This window comes from Lagopus muta, chromosome 13 (assembly GCF_023343835.1).
Source record: "Lagopus muta isolate bLagMut1 chromosome 13, bLagMut1 primary, whole genome shotgun sequence".
Lineage (NCBI taxonomy): Eukaryota > Metazoa > Chordata > Aves > Galliformes > Phasianidae > Lagopus > Lagopus muta.
In genome coordinates this window covers 1,192,476-1,207,142 of record NC_064445.1, presented here as the reverse complement: position 1 = coordinate 1,207,142, position 14,667 = coordinate 1,192,476, and the positions used below count along the sequence as shown (strand labels likewise).

The following is a 14,667-nucleotide window of genomic DNA, read 5'->3' as shown; positions in this document are numbered from 1 at the left end:
GATGAGGAATGCAGCACTGGGTACCTACTTTTCTCACCCACCCAGTGCCCACAGCATCACCATCTCTGCATGGCTGGAGCTCAGCCCCACACTGCAGCCGTACCCCCGTGTGCAGGCATCCCCATCACTGCCAGCCCCGGCACAGCACAGTGATGCCGTGCAGCCCTCCATCCCCTCCGCTGGGTACAACTGTGGGGTGGGGTCTGGGATTGCATGGCAGCAGGGTGGTGGTGCTTGGGCAGCCCCCATTGCGCTCGGGGCCCAGCATGGCTGCCGGCTTCCTCCTGCCAGCAGGGCTGGAGTGGGAGGAGGAGCGAGGAGGCTGTCCCAGATGTGGAGTGAGCAGAGCGTTAAGGAGGAAGAGTGTGGGCAGGCGCAGCAGTGCAGAGCGGGGCTGTGAGAAGTGGGCTTGGCTGCAGGGGACGGGCGGTGGGGGCGCAGGGTGTGCAGTGCCATGTCTGCGAGAGAGGGTGAGTACTTCTGGTGACATACGGGGTCCCACGTGCTGCCGGGATGTCCGTGTGGCCTCATGCTCGTGGTGCAGCAGGGCAGGACGCTGGTGGGGTGATGCTGCCGCGGGTCCCTGATCTGCTCCTCTGCTCCCCTTCACTCTGCAGGCTGCAGCCACCCATGATGAGGAGCACCCGGACCCCCAGCTTCACCCCACAGCCTCCCCAGACCCACTCCTACTGCACCGCCCAGCTGGGGGGATCGATGCGGGGCACCCTGTGAGCAGGAGCTGCACATCGCCCATCGGGACCCACCGCCTCCGGGCCCCCACCTTCCCCTTCCACGGCAATCAGCCCATGTGGGGTGGGGGATACAACGCAGTGCAGCTGACATTGTGCCACCCACGAGGATGGCAGCAGCAAGCTGGTACCACCGGGACATCAGCAGGGTGGTGGCCGAGGAGCTGCTGGCCAAGGCTGGGCGGGATGGCTGCTTCCTGGTGCGGGACAGTGAGTCCATCGCAGGGGCGTACGCCCTGTGCCTCCTGTGAGTTCTGCCTTGTTTCTGCACTTGGCTTCTTTCTTATCCCCAGTCCCTGCTGCAGGGTGGGGGGGATGGAGCGGAGCAACAGCAAGGCAGGGCTGGGGTTGCAAATCATTCGACAGCAAAAAGGATGTGTGCAGGGTGCAGCCACCACTTCTGCTTTGCTTGGCAATCAGTGATGGGGCTTTTTCGGTGATGCCCAGCTCAGCGTGAGGTGGGGGGCCCTGCAAAGCTCCCACCCCACATCCGTGGGTCAGCATGCTGTGCCCTGTGGGACTGCTCACATTCAGGTGCATCTGGGTGCTTGCCTGGCCCCTGCGTGGGGTGGAGGAAGCGGCCAGCACAGCTCACTCTGTGTGAATACAAACATCCCCTCTGCGTCCAGCCTCTGGCGCGCCAGCATCCGGACCACAGTGCCTGCTATTAACTTCTCAGCTGCCAGTTTGAGCAGCCCCAGCACCTAAATCACTGCTGCTGCTGGAGGCACAGGCTTGGGGCTGAGGTGGACCTCCACTACAACTGAGGGGCATACTGCACAGATGTGTTGGAGGTGCACGGACAGTGCTTCTGCGGGTTTAGAAGGATGCCCCCCAGTTCCCTATGGCTTTCCTGGCCAGGTGCATGGTGCAAACGGCAAACACGTGGTGCTGGGGAGCATGGGCTATGGGGCAGGCACAAAGTGACAGCTTCATTACCTGAAGCAGGAGCTCAGTTCCTCTACCTGCAAAGTGCACAGGGTGCAGATGCTCTGCTCTCCTGTAGGTTCCAGCGGCACGTCCACACCTACCGCATCCTGCCCAACGATGAGGGGCTGCTCTCCGTCCAGGTGAGTGCAGGAAGCAGTGCACAGGGAAGGGGGGCATTCACCCCCACCTCCAACTTCTGCACAGCACGCGGTGAGGTGCAGCCTGCAGCTTCCCGCACGTGGTGAGCGGTGCGGTTTGCTTTTTGCATAAATGCAACAGCACAGGATGTGTGAGCTCTGCACCAACCCTTTCTGCAGCGCAGCAGCCTGGGAGCGATGCCACTTGGGCAGCCCCATGGCCGCCCACTGCTGCTGCTCCTGGGGGAGGCTTTGTGAAAATGCTGTCTCCTGTCTGCTGCTATCCCTGCTGTGAGAGCCTGCAGCGCATCCCCCATTGCCCACAATGAACCTGGCTGGAGGCACCTGGCTTGTGGATGGGGTACATGGTGGCCAGCGTCCCCTCTGCCCCCCCCAGACCATACAGGGTATCCAGGCCAAGTACTTCCACAGCCTCCCTGAGCTGATCAGCGCCTACCAGCAGCCCAACAATGGGTTGGTGACACCGCTGCTCTACCCTGTGCACCAGATCCGGGAAGCAGCTGATGAGGACTCTGGTGAGGGCATGGGGGCAAAAGGGTTGGGGCTGCCGGCAGAGAGGTGATGGCACTGAGCTGGGATCTTTGCCTGCAGATGGAGAAGATGGAAGAGGTGGCCATGTTGGCAGCATGGTGCCCACCAGGGTTAATGCAGAGAGCACAGGGCCTGGTGCTCCCCCCACCCGTCCCCCCATCTCACAGCAGCTGCAGCTGAGGCTTCAGGAGCAGATCCACAGCAGGTAATGCACCGGGGTGGGCACAGCATAGCAGGATGGAAGTGGCACATCCCAAAAATGCAAGACCAAGAGGATGCCCTTAAGGGTGGCTGCCCACATCCAGCCCTGCTCATGCTGGAGCTGGAGCAGGGCACAAGATGCCTTTCCCTGTGGTTTGCAAATCCCGAGCTGAGGCTGGCACCTCTCTGAGCCTGGGGACCTCCGTTCCCAGCCACTGCCCCCCCTTACAGCCCATCCAGTGACTTCATGGGCTTCATGGCTGACTACCTGACACAGCACCTACCACTGGACCTGGCTGCACTGCACAGTGGGCACCCGCAACTGCGCCATCTCAGTGCTGCTCTCGTCACCGCCTGCCGGGGGCTGCACAGGTGAGTGGCACAGGATGGCAGGAGGAGGGCAGGGCTGAGGGACCACCTGCTTGTCCCTGTCCCTGTGCATCTCCAGCTCTCATGCTCCTCTGTCTCTCTGCAGTGAGATCGACTTCACGCTGGCGGGGCTGGAGACTCTGGCCAGAGTGTTCGAGCCTCCTGTGTCTCCACGCAGTCTGGCCAGAGAGCAGGTGAGCCCTGCAGGCTCATCCCACTCCAGGGGCTATGGGTGGTTTTGGTGTCTGAGGGTGCTGCACGCCTTGTGGTGCTCTCTGAGCACAAAGGAGGGGATGAGGTCCCCACTGGGGACAAGGAGTTATGTGCTCCCAGTGCAGGAGGGGGCAGCAGGTCCCTGCCAGCCTTGGGCACACCTGAACACAACACCAGCACCAGTCCTCTTCTCCAGGGTTTCCTGGCCAGCAATCCTGACCTGGAGCTGCTCCTCAGCAAGATCTCAGCTGTCAACCACCTGCTCTCATCACTGGAGAAGAAGGTGCCCACATGCTGCCAGCTCCTTGCTGTGCTTGGCCAACTGGTCAGCTAATTAATCCCTCCAGCACATTGCTGCTCAGCTGCACAGCCACGCACCCCTGGCCTTTCCCCATGCGTAGGGCTCCTTACCCCATACTCCCAGTGACAGCATCTCTCCAATCTGGGTACCTCAGCCACCCCCAGGCTGTCACCCACCATGTCCCCATCTCTTACTCCTCCTGCTGGCAGGTCCTCGTGTCACTGCAGGACACGGTGTCACGACACAACCTGGCACTGCCCAGCCCTGCAGCCCTGCCTCCAGACACCAAGCCCATGGCCACGCAGTGCTTTGAGGTGAGGATAGGGGACACAGTGTGGCCCCGGTATCTTTGTCACCCATGGGTGGGGGCTGACCCAGGAACCCCCCCTGTCCATGCTGCAGGTGAAGGTGGGCAAGTCGCAGCGCGCAGCCCTGACAGTGGATGTGGAGGAGGGCACAGTGAGCATCACCAAGAGGGGCAGTGGGTCCCCAGAGGAGGTCATCCTGCAGGACAAAAGTAAGTGGATGCTGCCCCCCAGTTCTCTGCATGAGGCATTTGCTGGGCTGGGCCTGACTCCATGGCATGGGCCGCACACCGAGCTCTGTCCCATGCCATGTGCTGTCACACAGGATGTCCCCCTGTACCCCTCATGCCCCACATTCAGTCCTGCAGCTAATCAAGTACCAGAGCGTGCAGAGCAAGGTGAGGCTGGTGTACAATCGTGACCTGCAGAGGAGCCTGAGCAAGGACTTCATCTTTCCCAGTGCAAAGGTGAGCAATGCGGGTGGCTTTGTGGGGTGATGTCCCCAGCCTCTCTCCCCCCACCTCCTCAGAGAGGCTGTTTTGGGAGCACACAGCCATTATTTAGCCGTGCAGGGAATAGGTGCTCTTGAGGTCAAGGCCAGCCCTCTGTCAGCTCTGGCACCTGGGTGCTCTTATCCCCCTGATCCTGTCTGCTTTTGAGGCTTCTGTGCTCTCCTATACCTGGGTCCAGCCCTGAGCCCTGTATGCCCTGAGCCCCCTGCGTTGCCCCCAGAAGCGAGAAGCCTTCTGCCAGCTGCTGCAGCTGATGAAGATCCAACACTCCAACCTGGATGAACCTGACCTCATCTCGGTTTATGTCGGGACGTGGAACATGGGTAAGTGACCTCCATGAGGTCATGTCATCCTGGGGGATCTTCACAGCCCACTGCAAACCTGGGACGGTTCGGAAGGGTCTGCAGGGAGCTGCCTTAGGACAGGCGAGGTGTGAGCTGGTCCTCAGTGGGAGGGAGAGGCTGTAGAAGTCCCCATCATGGCCATTCGTGGTTTGGAGTTTGCTTGCCCCATTGCTGTTGGAGACATGAGTACCTGGAGGGCTTTGCAGGTCTGAGATGGGCATGGGTGGACCACGGTGCTGGTGTGATGCTTCCCATCCCCAGCAGGTACTGGGGTGGAGGAGGGTGCGAGGCAGTCACTTGCTGTCCCCATCCCCAGGCAGCACACCACCGCCCCGCTCCCTGGCGTCCTGGCTGACCTCGAGGGGCCTGGGACACACACAGGACGAGACCACTGCCTGCATCCCACACGACATCTACGTCATCGGCACACAGGAGAACTCCCTGGGTGACCGCGAGTGGGTCGAGTTCCTGCGCGCGTCCCTGAAGACGCTGATGGCCATCGACTACCGAGTGGTAATGACCAACTTCTGGGGATGCTTTGCCTTCCTGCAATGTGGGAGGTGGGCTGACTGCCCCGTCCCGCAGGTGGCCCTGCAGTGCCTCTGGAGCATCAAGATGGTGGTGCTGGTGAAGCCAGAGCACGAGCGGCGCATCAGCCACGTCCACACCTCCAGCGTCAAAACAGGGATTGCCAACACTCTGGGTAAGGAAGAGATGGGGATACTGAGCTGGGGGGGCTGCCCCAGGGCACCTCCACGCCCCTGAGCTCGGTGTCCCCACAGGGAACAAGGGGGCTGTGGGTGTCTCCTTTCTTTTCAACGGGACTTCCTTCGGTTTTGTCAACTGCCATTTGGCCTCGGGCAGTGAGAAGACCCACAGGTGATGGGGACGCCGTGGGCTGGTGTGGGGTTACCCCATCCCCCTCCTGCCTCAGGGGCAAGGGGTGGCCCCACGATACCCCGCAGTGGTTGACACGTGGCTGCCATCCCCTCTGCACGGCACAGGCGGAACCAGAACTACAGTGACATCCTGCGCTCGCTGGCACTGGGCGACAAACGGCTCAGCGCCTTCGACCTCACGCTGCGCTTCACCCACCTCTTCTGGTTCGGGGACCTCAACTACCGCCTGGATATGGATGTGCAGGTGTGCGTCTGTGAGGAGCTGGGCTCAGGGTGTCAGCGCCAGTGCTCACTGCTCCTCCTGTGCCTGCTCAGGACGTCCTGACCCATGTCACTAAGAAGGAGTTTGACATCCTCCTAGCCATGGACCAACTCAACATGGAGCGGGAGAAGAACAAGGTGTTCCTGCAGTTCCGTGAGTGTGGGGCTGCTGGGCTGCTTGCTGCCTTCCCAATGGAAGCCAGGGACTTCCAGCTCTCTGCCAGTGCCACCTCCAGCACTGTGTCCCTGCACGGCTCTGTGCGAGCTGCCAAAAACCTGGGGAAAGTCATGCGCATCACGAGCCCCTCCTGGGCAATGTCCCCACAGCTGGGAGCATGTGGGCATGGGGAAACTCAGGACCTGACCCCATTGGAGCAGTTTGCACCTCTGGGGACAGTTGGAGATGCTGGCTTCATGTCATCTGTGTGTCTCGGTTCCCAGGAGAGGGTGACATCTCCTTCCCACCCACCTACCGGTATGAGCGGGGCTCCCGGGACAACTACATGTGGCAGAAGTTCAAGACCACAGGGGTGAGTTCCTACATCACCAGGATGTGGACACAGATAGGGGATGGGGACAGTGGGACAGATGGTGCTAGGCAGGGTGCTCAGCCTTCCCCTGGGGGGAGGTGAAGCTTTAGGGCCACTCTATACATTTTCTTGGTGGCGAGGAAGAAGCAGGCTAGGAGAAAACATCCTGACCCTAAGAGGACACCTATAGCGGTCGCTTTTCTCCTTCCTAGATGAGGATCAATGTCCCCTCATGGTGTGACCGCATCCTCTGGAAGTCTCTCCCAGAGACCCACCTGGTCTGCAGCTCCTATGGTGAGTGGCACCTGGGGATGGGGCTGAGCCCCGTGCAGTCTCACGGCTCTGGCAGCCCATCAGCTGCCTCTCCCCATGCCAGGCTGCACTGATGACATCGTCACCAGTGACCACTCGCCCGTCTTTGCCACCTTCGAGGTGGGTGTGACGTCGCAGTTTGTGCCTAAGAAGGGTAAGGACAAGGGGACGGGGTCTGACCCCCACTGGGATTCGGCCCCCATTGAGAACCCCCATGTCCTGCAGCTCCTGGCACTGGCCCCGAGCCCCTGGCCTGCATCGAGTGGGACAGCATCGAGGTGATCGTCAAAACTGCCAGCCGCAGCAAGTGCTACATCGAGTTCCACTCCTACTGCCTGGAGGGTGAGGTGCCCTGCGGCTGCAGTGCTGAGCAGGGGAGCTCGGTGCCTGGCATGGGGCTGGAGCTGTCCCCATGGCTCTCCCCTGGCAGAGGCACAGCGCAGTGGGGAGAACACCTCGCAGAACTGCGACGTCCCCGGCTTCCTGAGGATGTGCTGGTCAGCAAAGCAGCTGCCCGTGGTACGCACAGCACAGCGGGGAGGGCTCAGCATCCTCCCGCCTCCTCGTTCCCGTCCCTCTCACCCTGCGTGCTGTGATCATCCCCCGAGGACAGAGGCGCTCCTTACCGCCCTGCCTCTCTCACTTCGTGCAGCTGAACCCCATCCTGCCCGACGTGGAGTACTTGGGTGACCAGCACCTGCTCCTCAGCATCAAGGGCGTGGAGAGCTGCGAGTCGTACGGTGCGCGCGGGATGGGGACGCGGGCAGGGTGCTGCTGGGTGTGGGGCTCACCGTGCTTCGTGTGCAGGCGAGTGCTGCATCGCGATGCGATCCATGATTGGCAGCATGGCCCAGCAGTTTGAGACCTTCCTCTTCCACCACGGCGAGGAGACAGGCTCCATGCGGGGCCGGATGAAGGTCCGCGTTCCCAAGGACAGGCGCAGCACCCGCGAGAGGCTCTACGGTAAGGTGCCACCGTGCCACCCCACTGCTGCCATGTGCCCAAGTGGGGAGAAGTGACATTTCTGTGCTCTGCAGAGTGGATCAGCTTTGAGGAGGAGGAGGATGCTCCAGCAGAGGACTCCCCGCTGTGCCCCAAGCCGCTTCTCAGGTACCCCCTCAGGCTGGGGTCCATCCTGGTGCCCCATCCCCGGGTGACGCTGAGCCTGGTGATGCTGTGCCCTGCAGGAGCCGTCCCCGCAGCCTCCCAGAGGTGACCAGCAGCTACACCAACCCGGCCTACTTCATCTTTGAGGGACTGCCTGCCACATGGGCTTTGGGTGCTGACACACAGGAGGACAGCCCCGTGTGGGGTCCCCCCCAGGCACAGACCCCTTTGCCCTCACCCTGCAGGTCCCTGCTGAGCCCTCCTGGTGTGGGCAGGCAGAAGCGCCCCAAATCGGCCGTCCTGGCGAGGGATGTGCCGGAGGGTGGCGACTGCTCTCTGACAGTGCTGCACATGGCCACCGACCTGAGCCAGTTGGACCGCATGCTCCCCAGGGATGAAGGGCATGGCCACCAAATGCTGCTGCACCAGAGCCACAGTGCCCCTCAGCCACCCCCACCACGCTGCCGGCGGGTGCCAGGGCATGGAGTGAGTGCTTACCAGCATGGTCACCACAGAGAGGTACAACCGTGGGATGTGCTTTTGGCTAAGGGGCCACCCCCAGAAGCAGGGCCACCCCCAGAAGCACCTACAAAGGTGTCCCTTTGTAGAGACACCAATGGGGTGTGGATGGCTGAGGGGTGGCGGTGCTGGGGTGCACGGTTCATGCAGGGTGGGGACACAAAGGTGGGCATTTCTGCTGTCACGGGGCTGAAGCCTTCCCTTGTTTTTCTTTCCCCAGTGGTGCTGTGACAGGTCCTGCAGCGCTGGTGCTGGGCCAGGCCACGTTGGATTGCAGCAGCGTGAGGAGGGGCTGTGTGCACATGGCTGGGACGGCACTGAAGTCTTCAGGTACCCCCCAGCCCTGGAGCTGGCAGCAGCAGGCATGGAGCAGGGCAGCACTGCTGTCCCCAGGGTCCCCAGTAGAGCCCTGCGCCTGGGGGAAGATGAGAGATGAACCTCTCCATGCAGGGTACAGGAGGCTGGGGAGACAGACCCACTGTGTGTCCCCAGATCTTCATGGACACCCGGGGGGTCCCCACTTATTGGCAAAAGGGTCTTTTGCTGTATGTGCAGGGATGGCACTGAGCAAGACGTGCTGGGAGCTGGGGTGCTCAGCCCTGCACACATCCCTGCACCATGTAAAAGTGCATGGGAGCCCCTTAGGGAGCCAGCAGCACTGAGCCCACCCCAAACCCAACACCTAAACCTGCGCATGTGAGACTGGAGATGTCCCATAGTTGTTCCCTTGCCGACTCTGTTGGCATCTCACCTGACCGTGACCAGCACCCTGATGTGGAGTGAGTGACTGCTGTGCCTCTGCTGGGAAGTCTCATGAAGTTCCTATGGACGTCAGATGGATGCTCTCGGGGTGTCACTGTGTGTCTCCATGGCCCTCCCCAAAGCAATGCAAAGACCTTGCTGATCCCTACCAGCAGGAGGGGGCACAGGACACATTGAGGCCCCTCAGGACAAAGGGACCGCTGGACTTTTGGTCCTTGAGGCCCTGCACACCCTGGCAGGGCAGTTCCCCAAGGAGCTGTGCAGCAGCTGCTCCTGAGGTTGCGTCCTTTGGGGTGCACTGCGCTGTTATCACCCAGAATAAAGTCTCAGGGTTTGGAGGACGCTGAAGTGTGCACGTACACACACTGAGGACAGACGTCTGCTCTGCCAAGCCACGGGGAGCCCCGGCACGCATCTGCGTGCTGCCGAACCGCAGGCTGCTGATGCTGCTGCCCGCTTTGGGGACACGATGCCCGGGCCGGCCTCAAGGTGGCAGTGGCCGCCTTTCTCCCCAGGAGAGCCTCGCAGGGCTGCGGTGCCATCCTGCCTCCGGAGAAGAAAGGCCGGAGTCCCCAGGGTTGAGGGCGCTTGGTCCCCAAGGGAGAAGAATGCTCTCACCCACGGGATCGCGGCCGGTTCCCATCTGCAAGGCGCCGCGATGCCGTGGGTGAGAGCATATGGCGCCCACGGACAAATGGGACGCGGTGCCCGTGAGTGGCAGACCGCAGCCGTGGGGCTGAGGTCCCCAGTAACCGAGAGGGAAACACACACATCTCACATCTCGCATCTCGGGGGCAGCATCCAGTCCGAAGGCTGCACGGGCGCAGGGCAGGGCAGGACGGCAGCGCAGCAGCGCTGAGCCCCGCAGCGGCCCGCGGGGCAGGCAGGGACGCCGGCACGGCGCACAGCGAGCAGCGGGTTCCAGCCCCCGCCTCCACCCACCTCCAGCCCTGCCTCTCCCAGGCACTTTGCTCCCAGCGTGGAAGAGCACGAGCAGGCACGACGCGGGCCGGCCGGGCACGGCGGCATGGCCCTGGGCCCTATGGGGGACGGGTGTTCCCTGGGGGAGCCCCGCAGATGAGAGTCACCCCATCCCTGGAGCGGAGGTGAGGTGGGGGTCTTGGGGAGGGCAGCAGCTGGGATGGTCCCACTGTGATGTGACGACTGTTTAGCCAGGCATGGGGGTTCTGGAGACGCAGCTTTGGCCCTGAGAAGATTGGCAGTGACATCCAGGGGGTGTAGGATTGGGATGGGGGGAGGGTGGGGTCAGTCCATCCCTGAATTTCTCCTTCCAATCACACCACTGCGAACCTCTACCACCAAAAACCTTTGTATGTCATGGGGCAGCCATCTCCCCTCCTTCGTCTTCCTCTGCAGCCCCCAAATGCCATCTCCTTTGAAGACAAGGCCCTGTGGCTGCTGCAGCTCTGCTCGGTGCTGCAAACCTGGCGCGGTGGAAGGGCTGAACAGAACAGTTGAGGATGAAAAGGCTGTCACCTCCATCCTGCTGACACCTGGGGGCACCTGGGCAGGCTGCAGTGGGGTACTGCACAGCCCCAGCACCACTGCCAGCCCCAGGAAGGATGGAGCTCGGGCAAGCAAAAGGGAGCTCAGAGAAATCAGGTCACGCTCCCCTGGTGCCAGGGCTTTGGCTGGGCTCACCACGTGGCGATTAGGGACAAGGGTCTTCTGCAGGATGTTTTGCACAATTTCCCCTTGTTTTGCAATTTCCAAGGGTTTAAGAGAGAAGAAAAGCCCTGTGTTTTCCCCGAGCCCCTTTGGCTCACCCAGCCAAGTTCCCCTCTGCAGTCTATTCCGTGCCCCATCTTCAAAGGGCAGCACATGGTCCAGATTCGTGCCCTGAGGTTGTCCCCAGCCCCCTTCTCTCTCTGGCCATCATCCCTGTGTGCCACCAGCTGCACTCACAGCAAGGGGAAATATTAGTCCCCACACCACAGCCCTGTGCATCCACAAAAGGGACAGGGCAGAACTGAGCATCACTTCCCCGGCCCTGCGTCATCCCCTGCCAGCTCCCAGCTGGGCTCAGAGCCTCACCGCTGCAGGTGGTCCATCCAGAAAAGTGCACAGAGAAAGCAGTGGCTGCAAGAGCCTCACTGGGGCCATGCTCGAGGAACACAAACAGCAGTGACGTGTCCTCGGGGTGGATGGGCGTAAATCAGAGCCCTTTAAACCACTGCCTTTGATCGTGAGTAAGATGAGGAAGTAGGAAACCCCGAGTGCTCAGATCAAGATTGTCAGATGTCATCTTCTTTTGCATTTCTGTTTGTCAGTGGTTTTCCTGAAGGCAGCTTGCTCAGGAGCAGCCAAATCACGCTGCTGCTTGCAGCCGGCCTCAGGTTTCACCTGTTTTATCACCTGCCCTCTGCCCTGAGCCATCCGGCACTGCATTTTCTTTGTGCATTTCTTACATCAGATGTCTTTTTTTTTTTTTTTAATTGGATTATTCAGATCATCCTCGTTTGTCGGCAGCTTTGCAGAGATTGGCAGCGGTGGCTGCAACCTGAAGCACCGCCGCTCTTACAGGGCTTTGTGCTGTGCTGCTCTGCCATCCTCAGAGGGTGGGAGAGGAGAACGGACCTCCTGTTCCTGCTGCCCCCATTGGTATTCCCAGTCCCTACAAGGAGAGCAGAGCGAGGTCCCGCTGTTAATGTTTGATCAGGGCCTGCCTCTTGCTCTCTGAACTCATCCGGTCATTAAGCCGTTCACAGCAGGAAGGGGTGCTGGGTTTGGGCCCAAAGCTGAGCTCAGCCCAGAACTCAAACAAATTGCTGGGCTGCGAGCGGAGCTGGTGCCTGGTCCTGGTGTCATTCGCTACTTTATGATCATCTCTGCAAACAGTGGGGTGCCTCTGCGGGACGATGGCTTAACGGAGCCACGGATGTGCCCTGGGGAGAGCCCTGCCAGCTGTGCTCACTGCGAAGGAAAGCGGTAAAGGGGATGGGGGGACAGGAGCATGGGGTGGCACAGCTTTCTTCTCACCCCTCCCAAACCAGCATCCTGCTTCACTCCCTGAGCCAAACTCTGCTCCATCCCGGTGCCCACCTGTAGATCAGCACTGCCTTCTGTGAGCCCTTCCCACCACCAGCAGCCCGCGCTGACTTTTAGCACAGGGGAGGCTTTTAGCGCAGCCAACCCCTGCCCAGGGCGGCTGCCCCGTGTCTGCTGGAGCAGCGGGTGCTGAACTTTAGACATCTCCAAAGGCGAGTGCAACCGTTTTACAGCTTGCCCTCGCTTTTCACCCCCGGGGACCAATTTGCTGGGACGATGAGAATCCCGGCCTTTGATCCGAACAATGTGCAAAGGGGGAAATGTCCCGATGGCTTCGAACTCGCGCTGTGTCGGGCTGGGGTTTGGCACGGGAGCAGCTCCTCTCCGTGCAGCTGAACTCATTGCTCTCCTGGGGAGGAGAGCCGGCAGCTGGAGGCCCCTCGCTCCCAGGAATGCTCTCCCAAAGGCTCCCCTAACAGCCCCCCGAGGATTTCTCAGGGCCATCGTACCCCTCCAGACAATCCTTTCTTCTCCTCCCGCCTTTCTTCTGGGGAGGACCCCTCTGGGACTGGCGGCATTGTCACGGCGGTGCCAATTAGGCTGAGCCGGCTTCCAAGAGGCTGCGCTGGCACCGTGCAGGAGCTGCTGTTGCTGATCAAGGTTTCATTGTTTGCTGCGCCGCGGGTCTGCTGGCTGCCCTGGGCACCCTGCCCGGCTCCACGCGGTGTCACGGCGCGCTGCTCCGAGCTACGATCCGCGGGTGTCACTGGGAGGGCTCCGGAGGGGAGGACGTGTCAAGCCCAAACCCAAGAGCTGAGAAAAAACAGAGAAGCATCAAAGTGGTCGGAGCTCCTGGAGGGGGGGAAAATCTGGCATCTTTGGCCGCCTGCCCCGCTTTGTGCCTGACAATGGTCGGGATCAACAGCTAATGTGTTCTTATTAACTGCTCCCGCAGCTCTGGCTGGGAGAACATGGACGCTCCGGTGAGGATGTTCTCACTTGCCTCGTGGACGCCGACGCCGACCCCCTGGCTGGAAGGGAATACAACCGCTGCTGCGGAGGCAAAGTGCGTCTTCAACGAGGAGTTCAAGTTCATCCTGCTGCCCATCTCCTACGGCATCGTCTTCGTGGTGGGTCTGCCCCTCAATTCTTGGGCCGTGTGGATTTTTGTCTCCAGGATGAGGCCTTGGAATGCCACCACCACGTACATGTTCAACCTGGCTATCTCTGACACACTCTATGTCTTCTCCCTCCCAACCCTGGTCTACTATTACGCTGACCGCAACAACTGGCCCTTCGGGACGGTGCTCTGCAAGATCGTGCGCTTCCTCTTCTACGCCAACCTCTACAGCAGCATCCTCTTCCTGACGTGCATCAGCGTCCACCGCTACTTGGGCATCTGCCACCCCATCCGCTCCCTCAAGTGGGTGAAGACCAAACACGCGCGGCTCATCTGCGTGGGTGTCTGGCTGGTTGTCACCATCTGCCTCATCCCCAACCTCATCTTCGTCACCACCAGCTCCAAGGACAACACCACCCTTTGCCATGACACCACCAAACCCGAGGAGTTCGACAATTACGTGCACTACAGCTCCTCCGTCATGGCCCTCCTCTTCGGTATTCCCTTCCTGGTGATTGTTGTGTGCTACTGCCTGATGGCCAAGAGGCTCTGCAAGCGCAGCTTCCCCAGCCCCAGCCCCCGCATGCCCTCCTACAAGAAGCGCTCCATCAAGATGATCATCATCGTGCTCACCGTCTTCGCCATTTGCTTCGTGCCCTTCCACATCACCCGGACCCTCTACTACACCTCTCGCTACTTCCAAGCTGACTGCCAGACCCTCAACATCATCAACTTCACCTACAAGATCACGCGACCCCTGGCCAGCATCAACAGCTGCCTGGACCCCATTCTGTACTTCATGGCTGGGGACAAGTACCGGGGACGGCTGCGCCGGGGGGCAGCCCAGCGGCCCCAGCCTGTGCCCACTTCCCTGCTGGCCCTCGTGTCCCCCTCCGTGGACAGCAGTGTGGTTGGCAGTTGCTGCAAAAGTGAGAGTCGAGGAGGGGACAGCGTGGAGCAGAGGTGGGCAATGAGAAGTGAAGTGAGACACAGCACAGAAGCCCTGGTCCCACAAACCTGTCTGAAGCACTGACCATGGGTCTGAGGGAGGGTGGCCATGGGGTGCATCCCAGGTCACTAAGAAAACATTTGTCCCTCCCCAGGCATGCACAGAGTGCTTGACCATAGAGCACAGTGAACGGACTGACATTAGGGACAGTGGAGGAGCAGCTCTGTGTCAGGTGGTGATACGTGGGGACAGCAGGAATGGTCGTGGTCCTGGCCAGGGTCTCCACTGAGACTTTGTCACTCAGTCCAGTGCCGCCAGCACTGAGGGCTCAGTCTCCTGCTGCAATGCCCTGCACTGTCCTCAGGGTGGGGACACTTGGGGGATGGGCATGGAGCCACATTTCAGAGATGTCCCCCAAAGCATCCTGGGGGAGGCGGTGAAGGGCTGTGCTGCTAATGGACCCCAATAAAGCACTTTTCCCTTTTCCACATGCCAAACTGGTCCTCCCTGTATCAGGAGGAAGAGGGAGGACATATTCGTGGTGAGGGTACAGTAGCGAAGCCCCTTCATACTACGACATAATCTG

At 60.9% G+C, this 14,667-nt stretch overlaps 2 protein-coding genes across 4 annotated transcripts; both read left to right on the top strand.

The window, feature by feature from the left end:
* The first annotated feature begins 361 nt into the window (after positions 1 to 361).
* LOC125699809 (phosphatidylinositol 3,4,5-trisphosphate 5-phosphatase 2-like) lies at positions 362 to 9,333 on the top strand. The gene is made up of 27 exons (XM_048959739.1): positions 362 to 470; positions 618 to 996; positions 1,756 to 1,819; positions 2,214 to 2,352; positions 2,429 to 2,573; positions 2,801 to 2,941; positions 3,045 to 3,132; positions 3,348 to 3,434; positions 3,662 to 3,766; positions 3,855 to 3,969; positions 4,118 to 4,224; positions 4,490 to 4,592; positions 4,930 to 5,126; positions 5,199 to 5,316; positions 5,396 to 5,492; positions 5,618 to 5,756; positions 5,828 to 5,927; positions 6,215 to 6,303; positions 6,516 to 6,597; positions 6,680 to 6,769; positions 6,841 to 6,957; positions 7,046 to 7,134; positions 7,268 to 7,355; positions 7,423 to 7,578; positions 7,653 to 7,725; positions 7,803 to 8,241; positions 8,462 to 9,333. Exons 2-27 carry the CDS (start codon positions 860 to 862, stop codon positions 8,675 to 8,677), a joined length of 3,321 nt encoding a protein of 1,106 aa, XP_048815696.1. The 5' UTR covers positions 362 to 470; positions 618 to 859; the 3' UTR covers positions 8,678 to 9,333.
* Positions 9,334 to 9,901: 568 nt separating this feature from the next.
* Positions 9,902 to 14,591, top strand: P2RY4 (pyrimidinergic receptor P2Y4). Of its 3 annotated transcripts, XM_048959643.1 has the most exons (3): positions 9,948 to 10,109; positions 11,863 to 11,952; positions 12,968 to 14,590. In XM_048959643.1, the coding sequence occupies exons 1-3, from the start codon at positions 10,081 to 10,083 to the stop codon at positions 14,163 to 14,165; spliced, it is 1,317 nt and encodes a 438-aa protein (XP_048815600.1). In that variant the 5' UTR covers positions 9,948 to 10,080; the 3' UTR covers positions 14,166 to 14,590. The 3 variants fall into 3 exon arrangements, with proteins under 3 accessions (XP_048815602.1, XP_048815600.1, XP_048815601.1); XM_048959645.1 differs by lacking the exon at positions 11,863 to 11,952 and having other exon boundaries at positions 9,902 to 10,114; positions 12,968 to 14,591; XM_048959644.1 differs by lacking the exon at positions 11,863 to 11,952 and having other exon boundaries at positions 9,949 to 10,109; positions 12,968 to 14,589.
* The last annotated feature ends 76 nt before the right edge of the window (positions 14,592 to 14,667 follow it).